Raw genomic sequence first — 26485 nt, 5'->3', positions numbered from 1 at the left:
CACAGTCCATTACACCAAGGCCATTCAGCCTGTAGGAGGTAGTGGAGGGGCTCAGCAATGGTGGAAATATCATAGCTCAGATAATGGTTTTTAAAATGCCAGGGGTATATCAGCCGGGCATGAGACCGCTTCTTTAATGGGTACAGTACAGGAAAAGCTCAGGAGTGAGACCTGAGGTGGGATTAATGAGTGTCTGAGTCACACACTGAGTGTTAAATTTGGGTTCTCGCTGCGCTCTATCATTATCCAAGAGAAGTGATGGCTGATATTTCTCCCCCATTCGTCTTCAACAAGTCAAACACGATGCTCTCACAGGTACGATCTCTTACTGTGAGGGTCAGGGTGAACAGGGAAGTGATGCATGTATGTGTGTAAGAAGGCACAATGTAACTAACACAATGGCTGTTCCCGTTTGACCCTCGGTGGACTTTGTTCCATAACTAATCACTGGCTGCAGGAGGGTGGGTTATTCATTCGCTGAAGGCAAAAGGTCATGACTCATGGCGCGTTCTCCCACAAATGGTGATAAGGCTTATGGTTGTCGTCCCTTGTACGGCTGTGAATGTGACTGAAACAGCTGAAGAATCTGGATGCAAAATTAATTAAAGCTGCAAACAGAGATTATCAGGCCCTAGCGCCTTCGTGCACATCTGGGTGTGTCGCAGTCAAAGTCAGTAAAAGTATGGAGCCTATAACTTCCTGTTGCCAGTAGGAGGCACCATGACTATGATTCAATGGTGGTCTGTGTATGTCTTCAGACCAGGACTCTTATCAAACGAGTTACAACAGTTTCTTTTTTCATGTCGAAACATCGAAATTTGCTACATCGCCACGGCAACAGCGTTCAATGAAAACTCACAAACTTCATCATGTAGCACCATGAAGGTCTTAAAGCTTTTCTGACCAAATTTGAGGTGGATCTGGTCAACCTGCTCACTGTGGTTACATAAAGCCAAATATGAGTTTGACTGCCATGTCAGTATTCTTTAACACTTTTATATTCATTATTCCAGCTTTTGTTTGCTATTGACATCTAAAATATTATTATGTAAGTAAGGGTCAAGGATGGACACACTCTAACACCCCTTCCCCATTATTAAAACATATATCCAAACACTTTGACCTGTATGTCAACAAGCATGCTGCGCAATTGATGGGACACGTCCCCATTAATATGACCTCAACCCTACATGAACTTTTAGCAGTGCTTGTAAATCAAATAGATAACCCTATTTATATTAATAGAAGATAAAAGATAAATGTATATGTGGAATGCATCCATGTATCCATACATACAAGATATAAATACATGAAACCACAAATTGGATGCACACATGAGGACATGGAAACATTCATGGACACATACAGAAAAAGGTAATATGCACACATACATACCTCAAATAACAAGCAAACAAATAATCTTGACTTTTTAATTTTAAATCTGCATTAACTGATTTTTTTGGCCGCTTGTTTTCAGCAAAAACAGGTAGTGAACACAACACTGACATAATTATAACCTTTCAAGTTGATATGTTGAATCTATTAGCAAACAGTTGCTCATTTCTACATCCAGCTGTTACGAAGCAACATTATCATTCATTTGGAGTCATGTTTTTGTCCACCTGGTGAATGTAAGTCGACTCCTGAGGGAAATATCTGGCTCTTTAGCTGCAAATGCTCCACTATGTTCACCAGCATTATATAGCTAACTGTTTGCCGTTTGGTGCTGAGCAGGTGGTGCACAGTGGGTTTTTAGAGCTTTTTCTCTGAAAACAGCTGCTGAGGCCCAAAACGACGCTATGAGAGCGCTGAGAGTGAACCAAAACAGTAAAGTTGCAGCTGGACAGATAAACAATGAGTTGAAACTCGCTATAAAGCTCCGTAAAGTCGAGGGGAACTGCAGAGTCACTGTAGGTTCATCACTACCAGAGATACCTCTGACATTACACACTTTCATTCTATGCATTACGAAAAATATTGATTATAGCCGCTTTAAAAATACTGATACTTGAACAGTCTAAAAATATAAGACAATAGAGATACAAACAATATCACCAACAAAAAAGGTGTTCCATCTGCACCATTTGATTGACAGGCGACTTCTGCTATTATGCTGTTTAAACTATAGCAACGATGTAGACATCATAAAATAGAAAAATGGATTTATAGATTTCCCTTTGGCTGCAATGAGAAGCAGCAGACCTGCTGTAAATCAGGCTGTTTTCTGAAAGTACAAAGACATGGAGCGTGAACAGCAGCTGTTTGAATAATACACAGGTTGGATATGATCTATTAGCCAGTTTACACTGGCCAAGTAAAGCATAACACATAATACTTCTATATTCTCCAAGGCATATTAATACAATCCATTATACACAGACACAGACACCAACTGTAAGCCTGCTGACTGTTTATAGCCTCATCGGAGTCGTATATCTGAAGCCTGTCATTGCTGAGAGAACAAACTGTATTCAAGAAGCAATTCTTCACTGCCAGAGAGGAGAGGAGAAAAGAAAGGAGAGGAGAAGACAGCAGGTAGAAAGAAGAAGGGAATGAGTGGTGAGGAGAGAAGGAACAGAAGGAAAGGAAAGGAAGGGAGGAGATAAGTAAAGGTGAAAGAGGAGAGAGTGGGGAGGAATTGTTAGACAAGAAAAAGAAGAGAGAAAAAAGGAAAGAAGAAGAAGAAAAGCAGAGAAGACAGGAAATAAAGGAAAGAAGGTATAGGAGAGGAAACAAGAGAAGAGGAAGAAGTAGAGAAGAGTACCAACAAAAAGATGTGATAGGAAGAAGAATATAAGAGGAAAGTTAAGATGATAGAGGAGAAAGAGGGCAGGAAGAGGAGAGAAGAGGAGATGAGAAAATGAGAGAAAGGGAAGGGGAATAGAGGATGAGAGGAGTGGAAAGACAAGAGGACAGGAGAGGCGATGAAGAGAGGGAGAAAAAAATGAGGAAGAAAGGAGAGGAAAGAGCGGAGGCGAGAAGTAAAGAGGTGTCAGGAGGTGAAAAGAGGAGATAGAGAAGGGAAGAAGAGGTGAGGAGAGATGAGAGAGAAGGAGGAAAGGTGAGGAGATAGAGATGAAGAAAAAAGGAAGGGAGAGATGGGAAAAGAAGCAATGAAAATGAGATATAGAGGAGAGATTGTTGAATGGAGAGAAAGGAAAGTAAAGCTTGGTTTCAGAGCGTTATGTCCCCATCTTCTTATTTATACTGGATCTCCGGTCCTGTAAATGACAATCAGAATGATTTATGTCAGAGCGGTTTAAAGCCTCGACTTAATACCCAAGTTCCATCACTGGTTACATCCTGCCGAGACGTATGAAAGCTCACCGCCACCTGCAGAGAGCTGAACAAACACACTGAGCCGAGGTCTTCCACTGTGGACTCACCGGGCTGGTATGCATACTGAAGATTTTGCTCCATCTAATCTGCAATAAAACACAGAGGTGGTTAAACACACACAGTAGTTAAGTGACTTCAACTGTGCTGAACAATAAAATAAAATTAAAAAACATTTTTTTATGTAAGGAAGTAAAAATCTTAATGATGCATCATTTTTCCATTTTCCAAAAGAGGATAAAACCATATTTGTGTTTGACGGACAATGAGAGCCGATGTTGCCAACATGCTTTTACCTCCTGTGATGCAGTTCTGAGCATCAACTGGAGAAGGTGTTTTTGTTTTCTAGTTTAACAAGTCCACATAGCCATCAGATATGTATTTGTGAGCATGTTATTTCAACCCTCCTGTTATTTATATGCTGTTATGAAGTCGGATATCTGTGCTAAAAATGGTCAAAGTTCCAAAACTTGAAGTGAACATATTTAGAAATGCTCCTTGTAAGTCAAAAGCGAAGGCTTCAACCAGCACTGAGCGCTTTGTTTGCAAACAATTTTTTCTTCCCTGCCAATGAGTTGACATCAGATCATCGTACATGCCCATATATGTCCGTTCCATAGCCTCGGTTGCTAAGGTTTTTCCATGGGTTGTTTGTGTTGTCCACTCTCATATCGGATTTCGGCCCCAACACGTACAGATGTATTTGAGAAGTTTATATTTCAAGTAAAGAACACAGTTTCTGGAAGCCGACCAATCACAACAGAGCGGGCTCATCAGGAGGGGGGGGGGGCTTGAAGAGACAGGAGCTATAACGGCCTGTTTCAGACAGAGGCTGATCTGAGGGGTTTCATAAAGGAAAAGCTATAATCGCTGTAAATCATGCAGAGATATTCCAGTAGAGCCCCGGAATATAAATATAGACCTGGAAATGTGCAGAATATGTCCTCTTTATATTCATCCCACATTATAGGAAGGAGCAGGGCAGAGATTCATATTCTCAGATAAATACAGACAACGCCAACATCTGAGAATATGAATTTCAGCTCAACTCATGTTTGCTAACATGTTCACCATTACAACTTCATAAGATTATAACTTGTCACTGTTGTGTTTTCAGCTTGTTCCACAGCCCTGAAGTGGCCAAATCAATTAATCTAGCTTTAAATTAGATTTTTAAATGTCATTTAAAATGGTTTGATCCTTACTTATTGATCCTTGATACATCTCTCAAAGTTTTTCTCGAGTATCTTTAAAGATTTGACCAAGTTCACTTCAAGATCACATATTGTTGTCACATATTATATATTTCGTATCTGCTTTGAGCGGTGCCTCCCTGAAGCTTTAATAGCATGTGTACTGAGTGAAATATTCAGACATAAGAAACTGTATTTTATAGATGCATTATCACATAATGTTCTTTTTTTTCTAAGTATTTCTGCAAATACAGGATGAGATATAGAAATACACAGGCACAGATACACAGCAGATTACAGTCTCTCTCTCTCTTACACACACATAAAACACTGAAACACTCTGTACTTCATTTAGTACAATTAGTAAAGTTAATTTTCTTTTCAGATGGAATCAATTCAGCACTTTGGCATCTTAAAGTTGAAAGAAAATTAGCCCATTTAATTTAATCTTTTCATCTCATTAAGAGCGAGATTATTTTCATGTGACAAATGGATTTGATTGGTGCAGCTGAGTGTATTACAGTGCAGTGTTCCATATCGGAGCTTCTTCAATCAAACGTGTCAAAGTTTCCCAAATTAAGACGTGATGAGCTTTATTCATCACTGACTAGAAACTGGGTTACCGTGGCAGCAAAGACAGTACTAAAAGATATAAATGTAAAAGTTTCTCCATTTTGAAAAACACTGAAATATAAAGTTAAAAGAGACATCATGGCAGTCATTTAACATTGTCAGATTCATGATGGACAGTTTAAAAATCAGTGCAGCGGAACCAGAGATATTGTTGTTTTTATTCAAAGCATTCTTCTTCCATGTCAAAACCTGGTGCCTACATTACCCACAATGCAACTAGACTGCCAACAGTTTGATTGGAGAATCAGGTGTGTCATGCTAGTAGCGGCTAATGTAGCCTGGAGCTGCTAGCCTCAAACAGAGATGAGGAGCGGGCCACAGATGTTAACCTTTGAACTCCACATCTCCAGATTTCTTTCATTTTAAAAAAATTAATCGGATTTCATGGCTTAATGCGACTTTTTTCATATATCATACTCCCCAACACCTGTAAACAGATTCTGATGTGCAAAATCTGAATTTCCCTTTAAGCATCTGCAGTCAGACACATCGTAGCTTTTTGATATTTGTCTATTCTCTCACTGCTCAGGTTTGACCTTAAATCAACATAAGACACACAGCCTCTTCAGTGAGTGTAAAGCTGCGTCAGGGCTTAAAGAAATTAACTTTTTGGACTCCCAGATTGCATTTTTTCATTATGCAAAACCCTTCTTAAAGGTCAAGTTAGAATTTATTAAATGATGATTTGTCATTGTCTCCATTGATTCAAGATTCTTTATTGTTACATCATTACAAAAGTATAAGAGAGTAAAAATCTTGGTTTTGGGTTTTGGCTCCTCGACAATGCAGTAAGCAATAATAATGAGGATGCTCTAAGATGCTCTAGCAGGGCCCCAGTGGTGGCTTTTGCTGTCTGATATAAATAAAGGTATTATTATTATTATTATTATTATTATTATTATTATTATTATTTTAAACAATAGGGGAACAAAATTCCATTAAACATGATAAATTAAAGGAAATAAAACCAAAAATTTGAGGCAACTGGTTGAAGATAGTGCAACAAATAATAACAGTAAATGCAGCCTTTTGAAAGAGCATGATAAATAATTACATCAAACATTTTGAGATACTTTAAAACTACAGAGATATGAAGATAGATTAGTGCCAGCAGGTTATACTTGAGTGGCATTGATTTTAATTTCCCTGCTTATATTGAACTGCTGAACTTTTTAATAGCAAATTTTGTTAAATGAATGATTTCAAAGTGTTTATTTGTAAGAGGCAATTACAGTTTTACTGTAGTTCTATGAATTTAGTTTAACTCTGGCCCATTATTTCTAAAAATTGATTCCCCTGTTTTAAATCTGCGTCACTCTTTGAAAATCAAAGACCCAGTGCTTGTTTCTATTGAAATAATTCAGCAATCATACAGGGAGAAATCAATCACTGAAGCGCCACAGAGACCGATTTGCTGCATCCACAGGAGCAGAAAAACATACCTGAATGCAACGCAGCCCAAAGACATTGACTTTTGAGTAATGCCACATGTTCGCTTTGAAGGAAATCACTAACTGAGGAGGAGGACGTATATGAGGCAGGTTTAAAAAAAAGTAAATTATATGCTCCATCCAAAACACAAAGACAACCAACGGAAATGTGTCAAACACCAACAATTGTTGATCTCTCTCTTCCTTGACGTTTTAAGCCCTCATGCAGCCCGGTGTATCGAGGATGTGAAAAATGTTATCACACTCGGCGGGTCGGGTTTTTACTGGCAGAACAAACAGCAGCTTCTCTTCATTATTCACTGAGTTCTCTCCAGCTGGGAATATTACCTTTGGCTGAAAAATATACAGCCCGCTACTCAGCCTCCCACTGCTCCGTCTGCTCCGTATGCAGGAGACTGGAGGAGAATCAACATGAAGGGGTCATTACATTCAAACAAACACAGATGCATATACATACATAAATACGTAACATATATATATATTGTGTTATTCTGTCTGAGGTGTCAGCTTTCATGCATCACTTCCAAGGGTAACAAGAGAGATGAGAGGCCAACTAAACAACTGGAAGGCAACACACTCTCTCTCTCTCTCTCTCTCTCTCTCACACACACACACACACACACTGTTATGTTTTAGCTGTTGGCAGGAGACTCGGCTACTGAACAGACTATTGCACACACATACGCACACAAAAGATGGACACTCTGCCAAAATATGCACATTTATATCAAGAGTTACCGTACATTGCATTTACAGTTTATTAGGTACACACTCTCATCACACAAATTGTTTGTTCCGAAAAGTCACATATCACATGACTGACTGGTGTTGCATTGTGTGGTGCTAATCAGGCAGGCCGGCATTTGTGGCTTCGGTGTGTAACTGAGCTGAAGGAACAGGAACAATGAATGACCTGAAGGGGCCGGTATACTCCTTCGTGCCTGTCGGACGGTTGCATAACTTCAGAAACTGCTTAGCTGCCCATTTCAGATAATACACTAGACTTGATTGGCTGATTGATAAAATATCATTTGGTTTATGGGAGGCATTTCTGACAAGCAACTTCTTTTTAATAATTTGTTTTTTATTAGTCGTTTCTTCCTTATTTTATTTTGTGTTTCTCTGTCCCTTCCTGTCTTTTATCTTTTCCCATCCCTTCATTGTCCTATCATCCACTTTCATTCATCGTCTCTCTTCTTCTTTTCTCTTTATTCATTTTACTTTCTCTTCACCTTTTCTCATTTATCTGTTTCTTTTCTTCCATCATGCCATTTTCATTCTCTCACCCTCCTTCCCTTCATTTTCTATTTGTCTCCATTTCTTCTCATAAATACTGTATATTGGACTTCATCTCTACATCATGTTTCCAGCAGTGTTCAGTGTGTGTGTCGTGTCTGTTCGGTTCCTCTATAACGGACCTGAAGCAATACCACACACACACACACACACTGTCCCCACTTGTAAGAATGTGTGTCTGTGTAGTAATACCACTGTGTGTGTGTGTGTGTGTGTGTGTGTGTGTGTGTGTGTGTGTGTGTGTGTTCATATGCAAGAGATAAAAAGAGAGAGAGATAACAAGTGTGTGTTTGTGTGTGTCTGCGAGGAAGAGAAAGAATGTGTATATTTATTTGCATTTTCATTCCAGTGTCTATATTTGTTTCTGCACAGCTGTTTAAGCCTGCATTTCTGTGTGTGTGTGAGTGTGTGTGTGTGTGTGTGTGTGTGTGTGTGTGTGTGTGTGTGTGGTGTGTGTGTGTGTGTGTGTGTGTGTGTCTGGACTGCATTGTCTTGCGGATATAAACAAAAACCAAACAGAGAAAATCCTAACAGGAAGCATTGCTTTGAGGCTGTCAAGTTAAATGCTGCTATGATGCTGTCAGCTGCATTCAACCACAAGCTCACAACAAACAACTGCAGCTAACACTCCACACATGCTCCCTAGCTGCTTTTCCTTCCAAGTATTTTATAACAGATTATAATATACTCAACAGGAATAGCTGAGTGGAAAATTCCAAAAAATGTATTTTAGTGCATTGAGGTCAATCTCAGTCCAAATATCGTACTTGACCAAAAAAGGATCCGTCTCTGTACCCAAACCTGAAGTAGGCCTATTTATCATACAGATCCATACCCAAGAAGACCCACCAGACGCTGGACTCAAGCCCATACAGACCCAAAGGACCTGATTCCAAAACTAAAACAAAGTTTTGCAAACTCTCCATTTTCCAACCCAAACTGTAATCTGTCCTTTGTCTACAATTATAGCAAATGGTTTTAGTTTTACTTCGTTATATTTGTTTAAAATTTCCATCTTTGCTTGAAAAATGTTTCCATCGTTTTTTTGTCTAGTTGGAAATAAAGTGTGCCAAAGGGATATTCCCATCCATCCCATGTTTGACTTTTGGATCAGCCAAAAAGAGAAGCAATGAAACCGGACTCTGTGGCTATGGTTTCTCTACTTTGAGGTTGATGGCCTCCAAAGTAGAGAAACCATCCCTCAAGAGAGGAGGAGGTGTACGACACCAATTATCGCCCACCTACAACGCTGTCCTTTCATTCCACCCCAGGAGACGTAACAATCATTCACATTTGACCACAATTCCTGCAACTCCTCCTCAGGTGACTCTAATGACTCTCATGACTGTCATTACAACAGCCAGGAGCACTAGCGAACCGAGTGCTATCAATGACCTTGATAATGACCTCACAGAGGGTAAATACCTGAGACTCCCCACCATCAATTAGAACTGAAGAGGCCCCTTGAAATGTCTTCAGGTATCTTCAACCAAGCCCAGGTGGCCTCGATTCAACCCCTCCTCGGATAAGCGTGACCTGGATGACTGAGAATGTTCACGGACTTTGTGACTATTAGTTAACTTGACTTTCACAGCAGATATCTGCTCTCCAGTGTATAGAAAGGCCATAAATGAGTAGCCTGCATTCGGGCTGAGTAAGTAACTTTAAAAGAGCTGCTCATTTATTGTAGCTTTGACAGGTTTCCATAGCTGCAGGTGTCATTGGGTGCAAAGAGAGATTCAGCTGTGTGAACTACAGGGTTTTATTAATTTTGTGTGCTGTAAAACGGGGTTATGGGAGAAATCTGATCCGTCTGTGGTATTTTATAACCGTAGTTGTCATCAGAATTCAAGACAGTAATGTGGTACGTGCTGAGTGGCTGATCAAAAACGTTACATGTACTGTTTTTGGATCCTGTCAGTTCTAATACAAATCTGTGTTATATTAAGTATATAAATACAGAGAAGAACACAGTCTTGTCCTTGAGAAAGGGTTAGAGAAGGATCGAAAAGATAGAAAATGCATATTGATTTACCAAAGATTGTTATTTATTTTGCACTGAAAAAGCTTTCATTTCTCTTTAAGTTCCTCACTTTTCTAGACAGTCCTGAATATTTTGCTTTGACCTTGCAAGATTGAACTGCAGTCGTCATGAAGCCTCAAAAAAGCAAAACTTATACTCAGCCGGATGAGCGGATTACTGTAAAGTGATTCAGGCAATTTATTTCCTTAAAATAGCAAGCGTTACGTAACAACTTAACGCTGACAGCCTTAATATTTCAAGTGTTTTATCATTCAGTTGTCATCATTTAGCTTTCTCCTGTAACAAGGGAATAGAAATTCCAGTTGTCTTGGACTTAGTATCTACAAGTGCTACCTTCTGGGTGGATCAGAATCATCATGGAGACTTTAGAAAGCCCAGTCAAACCAATGCAGCTTAGCCAGCCCGCTGCGTTTACCCAGCGCCAGCCGCTTGATAGAAATCAACAAGCCCACTCGCTCACTGTGAGTTCTCCAGAAAATGACCTGCTTTTCTGGGTAACGTTCGGATAACTTCAGGGTTGCAGTGCATGTGTGAAAGGGGCTTCAATCTGTACATTGTCAGCCTGTCTCTCTCTCTCTCTCTCTCTCTTTCTGTCCACTAATAGGTTTTTTCAGTGTCTCAATCCCTGCTGATGTCTCAGGGTTGGGGGGGGGGGGGGGGTTCTTTAGAGTTTCTGGGCTTGTTATGTCCACGTGGCTGCTCCACATCCCCCATCAAAAGCAGACAGATTTGGGTCGAGCTCATTAAATGTCAGATTTGGCCAAAAATTCCACGGTTACCACCGAGCCACTGACTGAGTGTTATGATGTGGACATGATTTGTGTTTGTGTGTGTGTGTGTGTGTGTGTGACAGAGACTATAAAGGAAAAAAAACAAAATGTGATGAAGGAGGAAGGAGATTGACAGACTGTGATGATATGGATACTGAGTGTGTACGAAATGTGTGTGAGTATCTTGTTAATGAGTCATTGTGGTTGGTGTGTGTTCAGCTTCCACTGATTGGTGTCAGGCTTGTGTGTGTGTGTGTGGTTTTTTTTTGTTTTAATTTGTTATTCTGTAACACATTCATTTTATTGTCCCATTAGTTTACTAATAACTTTCTGGAAATGACTGTGTAGTTAGATGATTAACTTTACTGACAATATACTGTATATAAGAATATTTGATCAGGTTACTAAATGGATCTTAGTTTTTCTAGTTGTTGTTAAGAGTTTTATAGCTCTTTCCAAAATAAATTAAAAAAAGAAACAATTGAAATTAAAAGTTGCATATAAACAGTCACTGTTTTTTCTTACATACGAGTTAGCAGGTACTTAACAATCGCACAGACTGAGACATTCACTTTCACCATATTTACGAGGCATCAAATTGCTCAGTACATTCCAGGAACTCAACAGGAAAAAAACACTTGCATATGTGTCAATTCTGATCCAAGAATTAACCAGAAAACAAAGAAATCCATAAAATGAAGTGTTACTTTTTTGTCTCCTTTGTTTGCAGCCAATGAGAGTCTTGACGGTTGGGTCATTGGGTTCATCCAACACTCTGGTTTAGCATGATTTTCTTGATATGATTCCCATATATGATTCAATATTCATCATCACCAGAGGACGAATCCTAATTATTTTGTTGATTGGTGACCTTATCTTTGGTGCCACATCCAGATTTCCTTTTGCTCAACATTGGCAGCAGAGTGACGTTAACAACCGCAGCAACAAGTTTTTAAAACAACAAAATACAAGTCATCCACGCCCTGCAGGACGACATATAATCTTATCTGGTCCACTGTAAGCAGGATGACGTTGTTGTTTTATGATCGGACAACGTATATCATTAAGGTTTGATTAGGTTTAGCTACACAAACAGCATGTTTAGCTATAGGGAAAGATCACGGTAGGGGTTATAACAGTAATAACAATTTGGTTACGTTTAGGGAACAACGGTGGTCGTGGTTAAAAGAAACCAATGTTGACTTGTTGGTAGGAAACAGGAAATGAACAGCGGACTTTTTTTTGTTAAAGTTCGATGTTTTGTTGATTCATCCACCATCCGTTATTCCTACAACTGTTGTCTCTTGAATTTAAACTCATGTTGCTTTTGAGGCCTTTGCTGAAATGATGAATGAATCTTTCCACTTTGGATTCTCTGTATATGTTTGTGTGTGTGTGTGTGTTTGGGAGTGTGTGTGTGTACTCTATACATTGTTTTATAATGTAGCCCATATGATGTAATTTAATTACATTTTGAGTAATGATGATGCTCCCAGTACTATCATAATCACACACACACACACACACACACACACACACACACACACACACATACAGAAGTCTTGTCTTGTCTGCTGTCTGATGGGTCGTCTGGGTGTAAACTAACCTTGTTTTTCCCTTTCTCTCTCCCTCCCTCCCTCTCTCTCTCCCTTCCTTTTTTTTATTCCCTTCTTCCTTTCCTCCTCTACTTTCCTTTACCTTTTATGTTTCATTTGCTTTCCTCGTATGCCTCTTCTTCCTCCTTGTTTCTTGCATTGTTCTCTGTATTTCTTTTTTTTCCTCTCTGTTTTCATAATTTTTCATCTCTTATGTTTCCTCTTCTTGCTTCCCATTGCAACATCCTTTGTCTTTTCTTTTCTGTCCCCGTTTTATTTTAATATTCCTCATTTTCTTTTTTTTATCCCCCATTTTGTCTTTCTTCCACCCTTCATCTATCCGTTTTCTTCCTTTTTTGAATTATTTACTCACTTTGTTTGTGTCTGTTCATCCCTTGTTTCACTTCTTACCTTTTGTCTTCATGTTTTTATTCTTCTCTTTTATTTATATCTTTTATTTCTCTCTTTTCTGTCTTCATTATTTCATTCTTTTTACGTTACATTTCTTTCTTTCCTCTCTCCTTCCTTCTTCATTTGCTTTGTAATTTCTTTTATTTCCTCTCTCTCACTGGCTATACCTCCTTTCTTTCTTTCCCCTCTTTTTCCTGAATTATTTTTTTTTATCTTTCCCAATTAATCTCCTGTCTGCCTCTTCTCTCCTATTTTCATTATGTTTTATCATTATGTCCTTCCACCGCTGCTTCCATTCTTGTTCCTTCATCGTGTTCCTGCTTTTTTTCGTCGTATCTCTCTCTACCTTTTATTTCCTCCTCCTCTTCCTCCTCCTCCTGTCTCTCCAGCGGCTGCTCCTCTGCCTCCAAGCTGCTGCTCTGGTTCTGCAACACCAGGCCAGTACCTGTCTAGCTGCTGTATGTCTAGGGCGTCTCAAGGCTCTATCAAGTGAGTGTGCTGCCTCACACACTCACATACACACACACACACACACACACTCAGGTCAGATGTTTCAACTGTGAGCAGAAATGCCCATCGAGAAATGTTTTATATAATAATTTGCAGAAATATAGAAAAAACACAACTCCAGGAGTTCCTACTGTACTGATGAAGACAAGGCTTTCATGTGTGTTATGAACTCTTCATATTCCAGCAGTCATTTGTTTTTTAAACACAAAGGAAAAATCCTACTTTTTACACTTTGCAATTTCTCTCTTGTTCCCGTCACAAAAAAGAGGCAAGAGTGGAACTGAACTTCTGCTTTTTTCTTCCTCCTCCACATCTTTCAAATTATTCTCGATTGCATAAGTTTTTGTGAGAATTGTTCTGTATTGGCGGTAGCAATGTGCCAGATTGTCTTTTTGATAACACTACAAAGGGGCACCAGAGACTGGAATTTTCAAATTCCACACATACTGATTTAAATCACAAAGGTTTGACTTGTGAAATCTGTTGTGTAAGAAGCCAAAAGAAAAAAGAGGAAAAAGCCAGGCTTTAATGCAATAATTATACAAAGTCTCCATGTAACACTAAACCACATTAACGATATATGATAAAGCACTTCATCATAAAATATTTTTTCTAATCTTATAATATTATTATTTCATATCTATGAGATTATGTAGTAATATTTTTAGTAGAACAGCAATTCTTATTAAAAATAATCAATCTTTGAAATAGAAAAACTCCAACCATACAGACCTGAGTGGTTAAATATGACCATCTTTAGAGAGCTGGCTTGAAGTTATTACTATATGCAGTGGTAGGGAAGGAAAATCTGTTGCATGCAGGCAATTCTGCACCTGTTGAATGCAGGTGTGCAGTCGCTCCTGTTGGTCTGATTTGGGAGGTCTGCGTTTCTGATGGAACCATTAGTTAAACCTCAGCACAATTTACATTTACAGATTTTGATTTACGCCTCATTAACCTAAATCTCAAGAATATTAAATATAAAATAAACAGCCATATCTGCATTAAAACCACTGCAGATGAAGAGTTGTTCCAGTTATATTACTGTAATGTGGACTTTGCAGGTGTCAGTGAGCTTTGGAGAACACATCTGTGTAAAAACACGCAGTATTCTTCAATTTGCAAATGCGCAGGCACTCACACATGCTAAAAATCCCAAGATCCTGCAGGTATTTCTTCAGGGAAATGGAGAAACTATTCAACTATTACCTAACTGTAACAGTAAATAATGTGTGTGTCATGCACAGGAGCAATGTATGAAGCCCCCACTCCTTCTGCTCCACTATAAGCAGAGGAAACACATTAGCAGAAAGTTTTTTTTGTTGAAATTTGTGTGTGTGTGCAGGTGCATCTATCTTTGTGAGGGCAGATTTAGGTTTTAGTCCATGACATTTTGAGAACATTGTGAGAACAGCTTGTTCAGCCCACACTTCTTCAAAGGGCTGTTTGTGGGTTATGGTGCTTTTAGGGTTGAAGTCACAATTCCGTTTGGTTCAATAAGGACGAGGTCGATCAGAGGTGTATAATGATATTCATGGAGGTTAGTAACAGAGAAAGACTTTGGCGATATTCATTCAGCGTCGGCCCTTTTGAAGATTGTAGATAGGAAAGGGTCCCCCTGGAGACTGGATGCTGGTGGTGGTGGTGTCAGAGCAAAGCCAGCAGGTGGTTGATGGAAACTTTCAGTTGAATCTCTGGACCCGGGAGGTCTGAAAGACAGAATAATAGAATTACAATAATATTTAAAGAACAGCATCCAAGGACTGATGGGCTTGAGGAACATAAGCAGAAAGATTACCGGTTAGACGTGGTGACGTCAGGAGTGCAGACAGTGTTATGACCCGGCTCTCAGGCCACAACAGATAGTAGACATACCAGTGTTAATGTTATAACAAAAAGTACATTTTTAACAAAATAAATAACTTAAAGTCTCAAACAAAGTGTGAGGTGTGGATATCAGTAGAATCAGCAGTGTGAGGTGTGCATGAGTGGTGAAATGGTCTGGGTATGTTGTAAGCTGTCAGCTGCAGCTCGGACTTTAATTCCTTGGAACTTCCTGGGAACATGTGCCAGGTGTTCCCAGTAAGGATTAATGACACACCTGTAGAACAAAGAAGAAGACAGGTGAATCACCAAGACAGCAGACACAGATAGCAGATAATAGCAGAGTGCGTGTGTTTGCATCTTTTGTCTCTGAGGCTGGCTGGGTATCGAGAGAGAGTCACCAAATCACAACAGAAATTAACTTGTGAAACTTTTCATACAGAGCAGGTCTAGACGGTACTCTTTAATTTACAGAGACCCAACATTCCCCCCATGAGCAGCACTTGGCGACGGCAGCGAGGAAAAACTCCCTTTTAACGGGAAGAAACCTCCGGCCGTCTGCCTTGACCGGTTAGGTTGAGAGAGAGAGAGAGAGAGAGAGAGAGAGAGATGCACAGCAACAAAAATAATAACAACAACAACTATGATAATAGAAATATGACTAATAATAATAATAATAGTAGCAGTGGGCGACAAGCAGGACCAGCAGCAGACGCAACCACAATCCATGGAAACCTGCGAGACGAGAAAGCACAAAAACTCCAGGGAAGATGATAAATGGTTCAGATAAAAACTCTCCATATTCTGTAGCTTATTTTCCATTACCTGTGTGTGTGTGTGTGTGTGTGTGTGTGTGTGTGTGTGTGTGTGTGTGTGTGTGAATGTGTGTTTTCATTCACAGCACAAGTGTTTCTATCTTTTCCATTTTATTTTCTCTCTGCCTTCTTGCCTCTCTCATTTCTTTCCACTCATTTTCTCATTTGTCTGTTCCTGGCTTCTACGCTGTCTTCTATCCTTCTGTCGCTCTTTTTTTTCTGATCATTTTATGTGTGTGTGTGTGTGTGTGTGTGTGTGTGTGTGTGTGACCTGTCTGCTAATCTTCTCTCTGGCTGTTGATCTGATTCCCGTCTTCGCTCAGAGCCGGCTGTTTTGATTGGTTTCAGATTTGAAAAAGCCCTCGGGTATCTGAAATAAAATCAGAAATGAAGCCTCTTATTTGTTTGTTTAAAAATCCTAAACTTGCAGTGACAGGTCTTAGACAGTTTATGCTTTTTATTCTTATACCTCTAGATTTGAGAGTGTCTCTCTCCTTTCAAAAACCCTGTAGACAGATAGAAGGTAGATATTTTTTTCCCTGAAATGTTTCTGAATGACTCTCGTGATCACAGATCCAGACTCATCTGTGTGTGTGTGTATATATGGTATCTATCTATATATCTCCTCTATGTATGCATTCAGTGCAGTTTATGAATTCTTGCACATACCTCCTTGCACAGACTTCAGAAATTCATTCAGTCATTGTGGCTTACAGGAATAACTTCATGCATACATTGTAAAATTTGAAACATCACGGTCTGCAGCTGCACTGACTGTGCATGGCTCCTCTTGACGATTGGCTTGTTGCTGTGTGCTTCTACTGAGGCAATCACTTCCTCTCCCACCTCCTTTCAAAATACAGCAGCAATAAATGAATCCTCCATATCCCGAAGATCAGAAAACGACAGAGTAAGGATAAAAAGAAAATAAAAACTTGTGGTTTATATCAATAGTAATTATGATTCTCATCATTACGAGATCCGGATCTTGTAATTACAAGAAAAAATGTCATTATTACAAGATCAAGATATCACAATAACAAGATCAGAATATCTCTTTCCTTGCAATTATGATATATTTTATTGTGATTATGAGACCTTTCCGCATCATTAAGCGATACTAAGTCATAATTACAAGATAAGGCCTCAGTGTTTTGCCTTCAGCGAGTGCAGTGTGCTTCCATAAATGCCATTGCTGAAAATATGAAAAAAAAAAAGAAAAGACACAAGGCCTCTCTTTGTATCATCCGTGTCGGGTGGCTGCTCGCTGTAATTTGTCCACAGGGTGTGATGGCAACTCCCTCTCCAATGAAACAACAGCAGTATGTACACATTAATAGCTGCAGAGAGTGCACAAACGGCCACAGAGGAGATGATGCATGGACAGACGCGGTGCAAAAGGCGTGCTCTGGTCTTACTGGTTCCTAAATATAACATAGTTCCAGCTGAAACAGGTCACATCACTCAGAACTAAACCAACAGGATATCCGTTTAACCTTTTGGCCTGTGAAGTAGAAAGACTTTATGATGTCCATCCAAAAATTAGAGATAGTTTTTAGGTTTGTTTATGTGACACACATAATGAAAGAATATAAACAGTAGAGTGGGAGGGATTCTACATGGCTGTAGTGACAGATAAGTCACTAAATAGTGTATCATGTAGCAACAACGGTGCATGTTTGCACCTCCACCCATATTATTTAATCACTGAAGTGGTTCATTGTTTCTATTTCTACTTATTTATTTCTACTTATATGGAGTTAATACAAGAAAAGGCAATTTATTCAAATGTTGTCGTGTTAATAAGTGAATATCTTGGCATGAAAAACAAACTAGATAGAATATTATTTCATTTAGACTGGCTGTTTCATCACATTGCATAAGTTCTACTTTTCATTTTGTTGTAATCTTTAGGCAGGAACCTTCGAGCATCGTTGTTAAATGAATAAATATCGGTTACAGCAGTCAAATGTACAAAGGACAAGGGCAGGCAAGGATATGTGAAATCTAGAGCCTTTTACATAACGTTTTGGAGCAGCACATGATAAATGTTGAGGAAAAGAAGCACTGGCATTCCCATGTATTGCCTCAGGGGGAGAGGCTTGAGTGCAGAATTCAAAGCCGAGCTCACACTTGTTTTCTAATCTCCTTTACTAAACAGCAGCGCTAACATTTTCCGGAAAGTTTTAAAAATAATTCATGTGAATTAATAGAGCGAGAAGCGCGGACTTAAACGGTTTTAAATTGATGAGATTAATCTTAGAGCTGTGTGTTGTCTGCGTATAACACTTGTCATGACTCCAGGGATCCACATTTATTTTATGACATTTACACTTAAACTTTCACCACTTAGTGAGCAATTTTATTATCAAGCAAATTACAATGAGGATCATTTAAGAATCCCTAAAACATGTAATTTTACATGCAAGAGTTGGAAGATAATAAAGAGCATATGAGTGTCAAACACATGGCAAACATAAGATTAAAAGGTAAAGAGACAGTTCAAATCTTGTTGATAAAGAAGTCATGTTGGATATAAATACATTTGTTGCCAGATGAAAGGTTAAATCTGAATATTATACAAAAGATATGTACCACACTTCAGAAGTGGCGTTGTCCTCCAGATGCTGTCTGTTTGAACTCTCTGACATGTAGCTAACCTAAAAGACTGAACCGAACTCCCTCTTAACTCTGGAATGATGAATTCATTTCTCAGGCAGATGGGATGGCAGGTCATATCTCAGCAGACATTCATGGTCTCTATAGGTTGAAAACAAACAGGAGGGGAGCCATGAAAGGCAATAAAGTGAGAGAATTTAATTGTTCAATATGTGCAAATGTACAAATACATCCAATAAATGTCATGAAGAACACAACAAACAAACAACATAGTGACTTCAGTTGACAGAATACCTCTAAAACTAACGGCATGCTAACACGCTAATATGAGGGAAGCTTGTGATGGAGATGGGAGGATGGGAGCGATACAGAGACAGACAGAGAGTTTTTAGGCTTCCATATTTCCCTAGATCATCCACTTGAGTGTCTCTGCTCCACTTCTTGCTTCTGGCAGACTGCTCAGATGTCATTACATCGCTTCTCAACTCTGTTTGTCTCCTTGAGGGGTTATTAGACAGTCAGATCTGTGGGTCGTGTCCAAAGATCGTGTGATTCTCCCTCTCTCGGTGATACACACTTTTTGCTTAATCATGAAAGACTTGAAACTTGACTCCTAGAGAGTTGCTCGAACTGAAATGGTGATGAGAATGTACTGTATAAGTATGTGACCCATAACTTCAGGGGAGATTTGAAGCACCAAACTCATACAAAGAATCCAGTAACCTTGTTCAAGTCACTGTTGTCCCCATTTTCCTGCATTTGTATTCACAAGGTGCAAAACAATGACTTTCTCAACAAAGTAAACTTACAAAGAGCCAAAAAAGCCTCAGTGAATGTGTGTGTGTGAATGTGTGTGTGTGTGTCCAGTTGGTTCAGTTTTTCACATCAAAATTCACAAACTCAGAGCATTTGTTTTCCGCAGACTTTCTGCTGACACGCAGAAAGTGTCTGAATGTTTGCAAACCTGTCACTGACATTTTCCGCTGCTCCGCTGTTGTTTTTCTTTCCATTGTGACTTTCATTTCATCTCATCCTGACATAAATTTAATACGTCCGGACAGAAGAAAATAACCTCATAGCATCATCTGACTGACGCTAAACTGCGGTCGTTGGCTGTGTCTGAGGGAAATGTATGCGTACGTGTGAGAGGCCTCAGAGTGTGTATACTGCCGCTACATATGTGATGAACATCTTGACGTTGCCAGCTGGGAGACCCTGGACTCTTCTGTTGCAGATCGCAGCGCCATTTTCAGAGCTATAAGTGAGTGAAAGTTGTCATAGCTCTTTAAATGGTACTGCTGTATGCACTCAACTAACCAGCCACCTGAAATCCAACCCCCGTCACCACTGTGGAGGTGTCATCGTGAAGGATTCTACTCATATTTCTCTCTTTTTTTTTCAATCAAAAGGTTGCAGAGGAAACTTAACAACTTAAATGCCTGTTATAGAAGTACAGCGTCCCTGCATCCACATGACAACAGACGTCTTCGTCGCTGCGGTTGTGGATGAATAAATCAAATTAAGTGTGTATGAAAGTGGGAAATTGCATGAACTGGGGCTTTTCTTAAGTGGCTGCAGTTTAGGACTTAAAACTGTGCCTGAGCTGTGGAGATTGTGTGTGTGTGTGTGTGTGTGCTGACGGTTTATGAATGAGAGTGTGTGTGTGTGTGGGGGGGGGGGGGTGATATTATAGAGCTTTGGTCTCTGCAAAGTGTCAGACAGTAGGTCATGTGTCAGTCAGGATCTTCTCTTCACACACTAGGCTTCTTTTTCTTCTGGTATCTAAAGGAAAGTGCTGAGCGCTTCAGATATCTTTGTGCTGGAAATTTAAAATGAGTCGCTGGCAGGGGTGACCCGGGCAGTCAGTGACACTCTCTTGTCATTGGACCTGTCAAACGCGGCATCACGCTGAATTCAGGCTGTTTATGTTGCAGAAGTTGACTCTGCAGAGTTCAATTGAAGGATGCCGGCACTGTTAAACCAAAACTGATGTATTACAGTGCGAAGCTTTGTTCGTTGATTCAAAATGTAATTGGATTGAGAAAGTCAAAGTGGTTTCATCAAAGAAATTTTAAAACTTAGTTAATTAAATGCAAGTTTAAAGCTGAAAGGCTTCAAGGTTTTAGTTCAGTTAAACCTTTTTTTTTTTTTTGATATTTTATTTTTCAAGTATGGAGTCACTTCCAGTTATATGATTAGTTATTAGTGTACATTTAAAAGCACAGTGTGTGTTTGCATGCAAATATATGTAGACATTTGCATTACTGTGTGTGTAGTTTTCTTGTGTGTGCGTATTTAAGCATCTGTGTTCACATTTATACAAAGTTATGTCTGTGATTTTGACTCAGTCTTTGTGTGCATGCTTGTATCTTCGAGTGAAAGTGTATATGTGTTTATTTAGTATGTTTGTGTGTGTTTGTGTGTGCGTGCATTCCATTGTCAGCCGTCTCAAATAGCCGTTCGTGCATTTTGCTGCTGTTTGGCGTGCAGTGAACCTTCGAGAAGCTGCTCTGAAGAGGCTTTTTTTTTTTTTTTACAGTTAAATTAAATGACTGTGGAGTGTTTTTCATTTTCAGTGGCCACGCATGCTGGCTTTTATTGCTGCGGGTGGCTATTGGCAAGAGATATACAAGGACGTATTATTGTGTGTTGACGGTAAAAAATCTGTATGGAGAATCCATTATTGTAGCCATTTTACTTGGAAATGACAATTCACAAGAGAACTGAAGGATTTTTCTCACTTAGTGACGTAAGTACGTACTGAGAGAGACACTTGAATCCACTTTTAGTACAAGGAGACAGTGAAGGGCACATGGAGACAAGATCTTTTCACAACACTGGATACAAAGATGCTTCATGTCTTCTCAATAGATCTCTGCATGCAATGTAGCTCAACTTTAGCATCCAAGGTCGTTACAGTGCAAATGTGGGAGTTGTAGCAGCTCTAAAGCTAAAGATCAGTGATGTTAAGTTAAACAATTCTTTTCAGGACGGTCACGATTCATGATTTTGAATCTATTTTGTGAAAAATAGCTGACACACTGATGAGTCTGCACATGTTTCAGTACAGAGCCTTCATCAGACATCGTTGTTGTTTCCCCAATCACACGCCAAAAGCTAAAATAAACCTTAAAGGATAGATTCACAATTGTTCAAGACTGTCCTAAAAAAACAGTCAGGAGCCCAAATGAACACTGCTTTTCATGCTGTAATCATCCCTCCTGTTCATACTGACCATTAAGAGATCCCTTAATAATGCATTTTTAATGTAAATTATTGGGACAAAATCCATAGTCCTCTTATACAAAAAGGTATTCAAAAGTTTATTTGATGATAATATGTCAATACCAGACAATATCTTTCAAAGTTACAGTCTTTTTAGTCCCAGATTCCTTCTTTTTGTTATTATAATTCCACATATTGAACAGGAAAACACTCTTCATCAAGATGCGAAGAGGGATTTCTTTTTTTTCTAAAAAGTCTGTAACTGTGGAAGATATTTGAATAACTTTTTTAAGATTTTTTTGGGGGGGAATTCCTGCTTTTATTTGTCAGTGGTGAAAGACAGGAAACACAGGGAGAGAGAGAGATGAGGGTATGACATGCAACAAGGTTCCTGTGGCTGGGAGTCAAACCATAGATGTTGCAATTAAGTGTTCTTTTTTTAACTTATTTGACTTTTGAATACATTTTTGCTCAAAACGATGACTGATCATTTACATGGTAAGTGGATTACGAAGGAATACGCAAGAGACAAATGTATACTGAGCAACTAGAGAGCTGTCCTCAATCAGTAACCATATTAAACTGGTCAGGAAGGATTTTCACTTCCTAATTGAATTGACTCGCTGTGTGGGCTGCTGTCTCGCTAAGCTCACCATCTCTCTGTCTGCACTACTCCGTCTCTCTTTTCTGTTTGTTCTTCTGTCTCTAGCTCTCTCTCTCTCTCCCTTTCTCAAAGACGCACGTCTGTCAGCTCTGCCAAGATGAAAGACGGCAATTACCATAAACAGTATGGATGCATCTGGTTCATATCTGCATATACACACACAATATAAATTCAGCATAAACAATCCATTTGCGGTTCACAGCTGCTGCATGCGTCTGTGAAGACATATTAGTTAAGTTGGCATCCATCATTTTATACCAAACATGCAGCCATTTATTTTTCACACACAATAATATCATATGTCAATAATGTTTAGGTGTATTCACATCTAAACAAATTGTTTCCAAAGTGAATTTCTTACATTGTTGATTCTGAGTATCTGCAGGTTTCACAAAGACATCCTTAAAGGCCCAGTGTGCAGGATTTGCAACCAACTGTCATTACTTATTAGATGTGATAAAAGACCAAACATATCTAGTATATTGCATTTGCCCTGTTCCATATGTTCATAGGTATAAACCTGTTGTGAACTTATTGAAGCAAGTACTATATGTAGTACAACACAAGTAAAACAAAACACTACATAAGTTTGAAAATGTAAAAGGACAGTGGATGTTCCTGTTCTTAAAAATGCCCTCCAGACATATTTTAAGACATAAAAATACTCTGCTTGGAATAATAATGTGCCTGAAATGTGGCATCTTCTCTTTCTCCCTCATTAAAAATTCCAAAATTTATAAATATGCAAATATATTTCATTTCAGAAGTTTAACTGCTGAACACAAGGTGTCTCTTACGTCACTGTGAAGTCTGTTCTCAGTGTTTGAGCACTGGAGTCTTTAAGTTTCCACATCACACTTGTGTAAATTTCCTGTTGGACCAGGATTAGCTTCTATGCTAGTTTTGATATCACAAATCATGCATGAAAGGTACGCCGCCCCTTAAACTCAGGTTTCTGATGAGCAAAGATAAACTTTCCTCCTTCAGCAGCTGAAAGTGAAAACAGCCTTTAAGTATCAAACTCTGCACATACATCATTCTGCACAGTGAAGCTCAAACAGCCAACTGTAGGAACAAAAGCAAAAACATATTTTTGAGTGGAGGGGGATGTTAAGTAATGTGTATGAGCATGAGCGTTTTAATTTGTGCTGGATAGGACGGTTTTTATATCTTTCCCAACTTTTGGGAACTGGTGTATCATTTGACCTTTGCGGCAGCTTGATGAAAGGTTCTACATCAAAACTTAACATTTTCTTTTTTGCTGTCTTAAACAAGTTTCCCTTTCCATAGATCCTTTGAAGAAATATGTCTTTTGATTGCCCAGCACTCAAAGTAAAGGCGTTTTAGTAATTTTATCCATGTCTTTATCTGTAATTGATCTAAAGCTATAGGTTAGAAGAAATTGAGTCACCACTAGAAATCTCAAAGCAGACATTTGATTGGTTGCAAGTTTGACAAACTTTGTGAATGCTAAGTCTGTTTTACTGTGTTTGTGCACAAATAAGTTATGAGTAGTGTCATTTTATAACTTTAAATTGTATAAGAAAGTGTTCATGCCCTTTTAAAACAACATCTCTCCGATATTTTTAAGCCTGATGATGATGAGCACAATAATTGGTGCGTCACTGTGAACACCTACACTCTGACAACTTACATTGGTGTTGCGAGATACTTTTTCTCACATTATTGAGATATTTTTGTTTCTCCTGGCAACACCTGCTAACATCAGTAACAGTGTCAATGGTTGTGAGTTTGAAAGGTCGACTGCAACGTGTTTAAAGTTAGAAATCATTTGAACTTTTCATCAAGGCACCTCGGTGGAAAAATTGAGCGGCGCATGTTGCTACGGGTAACGCGGCAGCCAAGGTGGGCGGCACCACTCTGTGATTAGAAATAAAACAGCTGGCATGAAGCAATTTCACCTCAGGTCATGTGTAGGCACTGTTATATATATGACGTTAACTTTGTGAAGGTTTTTGTGCTGCACGATGTGAGATGGAAAGAAGAGAAAGAGGATCTGTTTGTTTCCTTCCTTTTTCTGTCCTTCTAAAGCACATAAACACACACACACACACACACACACACTCCCTCTCCTGGCTTTTGCTGTTATACAAACTTGTACAGAAACCCAACACATGAATCAGCACACACACCCACACACACACACACACACACTTATTCTGTCTCTCTGAGGTTTCATTCATGATTACTTCTCATCTGTTGATTGAGGTCTGTTTATTTTCTTCTGCCTGAGCATCATATAAATATGAAGATATTTCCCCTCATCTCACGGGACTCGTTGCTGCAGAAGTGCAATTTTTCCTCCCTTCCAGGTAGAAAACTCTGCTCGGTAGGAAATTTTCCATTCTGTTCCCGCTCCTCGCTGCCACAACGTCTCATGCAGAGATCTGAAGTGGATGAAATATGTAGAGAGAAGAAAGAAAAGAACTGTGAGGAGATGTGGATTGTGAGGGGTTTTGTTTTACGTCCACTGCTGCAGATGGTTCAACAATGAGACACATTGACATGTATGATTGTTTCAAAAACATTTGAGCGTTTTGTGGTCTTCCATCTCCATTGTTATGTTTAGGTAACTAAAACACCGTGGTTAAGGTTAGGAAAAGGTTAACTTCATTATTAAGGGTTAGGATTAGGGTTAGGGTTAGGGGGTTAGGGTTAGGATTAGGGTTAGGGTAAGGGTTATGGTTAGGGTTGGGGGGTTAGGGTTAGGGGATTAGGGTTAGGGTTAGGATTAGGGTTAAGGTTAGGGTTAGGATTAGGGGGTTAGGGTTAGGGGGTTAGGGTTAGGGGATTAGGGTTAAGGTTAGGGTTAGGATTAGGTTTAGGGTTAGGGGGTTAGGATTAGGGTTGAGGTTAGGGTTAGGGTTAGGGTTAGGATTAGGGTTAGGGGGTTAGGGTTAGGGTTAGGGTAAGGGTTATGGTTAGGGTTAGGGGGTTAGGATTAGGGTTAGGGGGTTAGGGTTAGGGGATTAGGGTTAAGGTTAGGGTTAGGATTAGGTTTAGGGTTAGGGGGTTAGGATTAGGGTTGAGGTTAGGGTTAGGGTTAGGATTAGGATTAGGGTTAGGGTAAGGGTTATGTTAGGGTTAGGGGGTTAGGGTTAGGGTTAGGGGATTAGGATTAGGGTTAGGATTAGGGTTAAGGTTAAGGTTAGGATTAGGGTTAGGGGGTTAAAATTAGGGGGTTAGGGTTAAGGTTAGGGTTAGGATTAGATTTAGGGTTGGGGGTTAGGATTAGGGTTAGGGGGTTAGGATTAGGGTTAAATTTAGGGTTAGGATTAGGGCTAGGGGGTTTGGATTAGGGTTAGGGGATTAGGATTAGGGTTAGGGTAAGGGTTATGGTTAGGGTTAGGGGGTTAGGATTAGGGTTAGGGGGTTAGGGTTAGGGGATTGGGGTTAAGGTTAGGGTTAGGATTAGGTTTAGGGTTAGGGGGTTAGGATTAGGGTTGAGGTTAGGGTTAGGATTAGGGTTAGGGGGTTAGGGTTAGGGTAAGGGTTATGTTAGGGTTAGGGGGTTAGGGTTAGGATTAGGGTTAGGGGGTTAGGATTAGGGTTGAGGTCAGGGTTAGGATTAGGGTTAGGAGGTTAGGGTTAGGGAGTTAGGGTTAGGGTGTTAGGGTTAGGGGGTTAGGATTAGGGTTAGGATTAGGTTGGGGTTAGGGGGTTAGGGTTAGCTGTTGTATGCCGAGCTATCAGCTTCAGACTCCTTTCTCAGAGGTTTTGTGGCAGTATAAGAACCTCAGATTACTTCCTTCTTTGTAATTATTGGCACACCTGCAAGCCACTAGTCACTGGTAAGGAAATGTAAAAATGTTTGCAAAAAATGACCTTTTATGTCTTTTTTTATGTCTCTGTCTGTTAGCAAAAAATCTCATGAATTTACAAAGAGATTTGAAGAAAATTTAAACAGTTTGGGTCAGATTCAGGATTATGTTGCATTCATGTGCTGACAGATCAGCATCACATCCACATCTTGTTCTCTCACTGTAATGGCAATTTTCATCTTTCGATGTCCTTTCTTTTCCTGTTTTTCCAGTTTGCCATTACTACACAGGTAGGTTAAGTTAGGAGTGATCTTACG

At 39.4% G+C, this 26485-nt stretch overlaps 1 protein-coding gene across 3 annotated transcripts in view; it reads left to right on the top strand.

Annotated features, from left to right (window-relative positions):
• htr4 (5-hydroxytryptamine receptor 4) overlaps positions 1–26485 on the top strand; it is a 187131-nt gene that overhangs the window by 130319 nt on the left and 30327 nt on the right. Inside the window, exon 7 of one of the 3 annotated variants that reach the window (XM_067600022.1) lies at positions 13119–13218. The exons of the other annotated variants lie outside the window; for them this stretch is intronic. Coding sequence (XP_067456123.1) covers positions 13119–13182 — 64 coding nt within the window. The 3' untranslated portion in view covers positions 13183–13218. The remainder of the gene's footprint in view (positions 1–13118; positions 13219–26485) is intronic. 3 annotated transcript variants of the gene reach the window in all.

The sequence above is a fragment of the Thunnus thynnus genome, chromosome 9 (genome assembly GCF_963924715.1).
Source record: "Thunnus thynnus chromosome 9, fThuThy2.1, whole genome shotgun sequence".
In the NCBI taxonomy this organism is placed as follows: Eukaryota; Metazoa; Chordata; class Actinopteri; order Scombriformes; family Scombridae; genus Thunnus; species Thunnus thynnus.
This window is presented reverse-complemented; position numbering and strand designations above follow the sequence as displayed.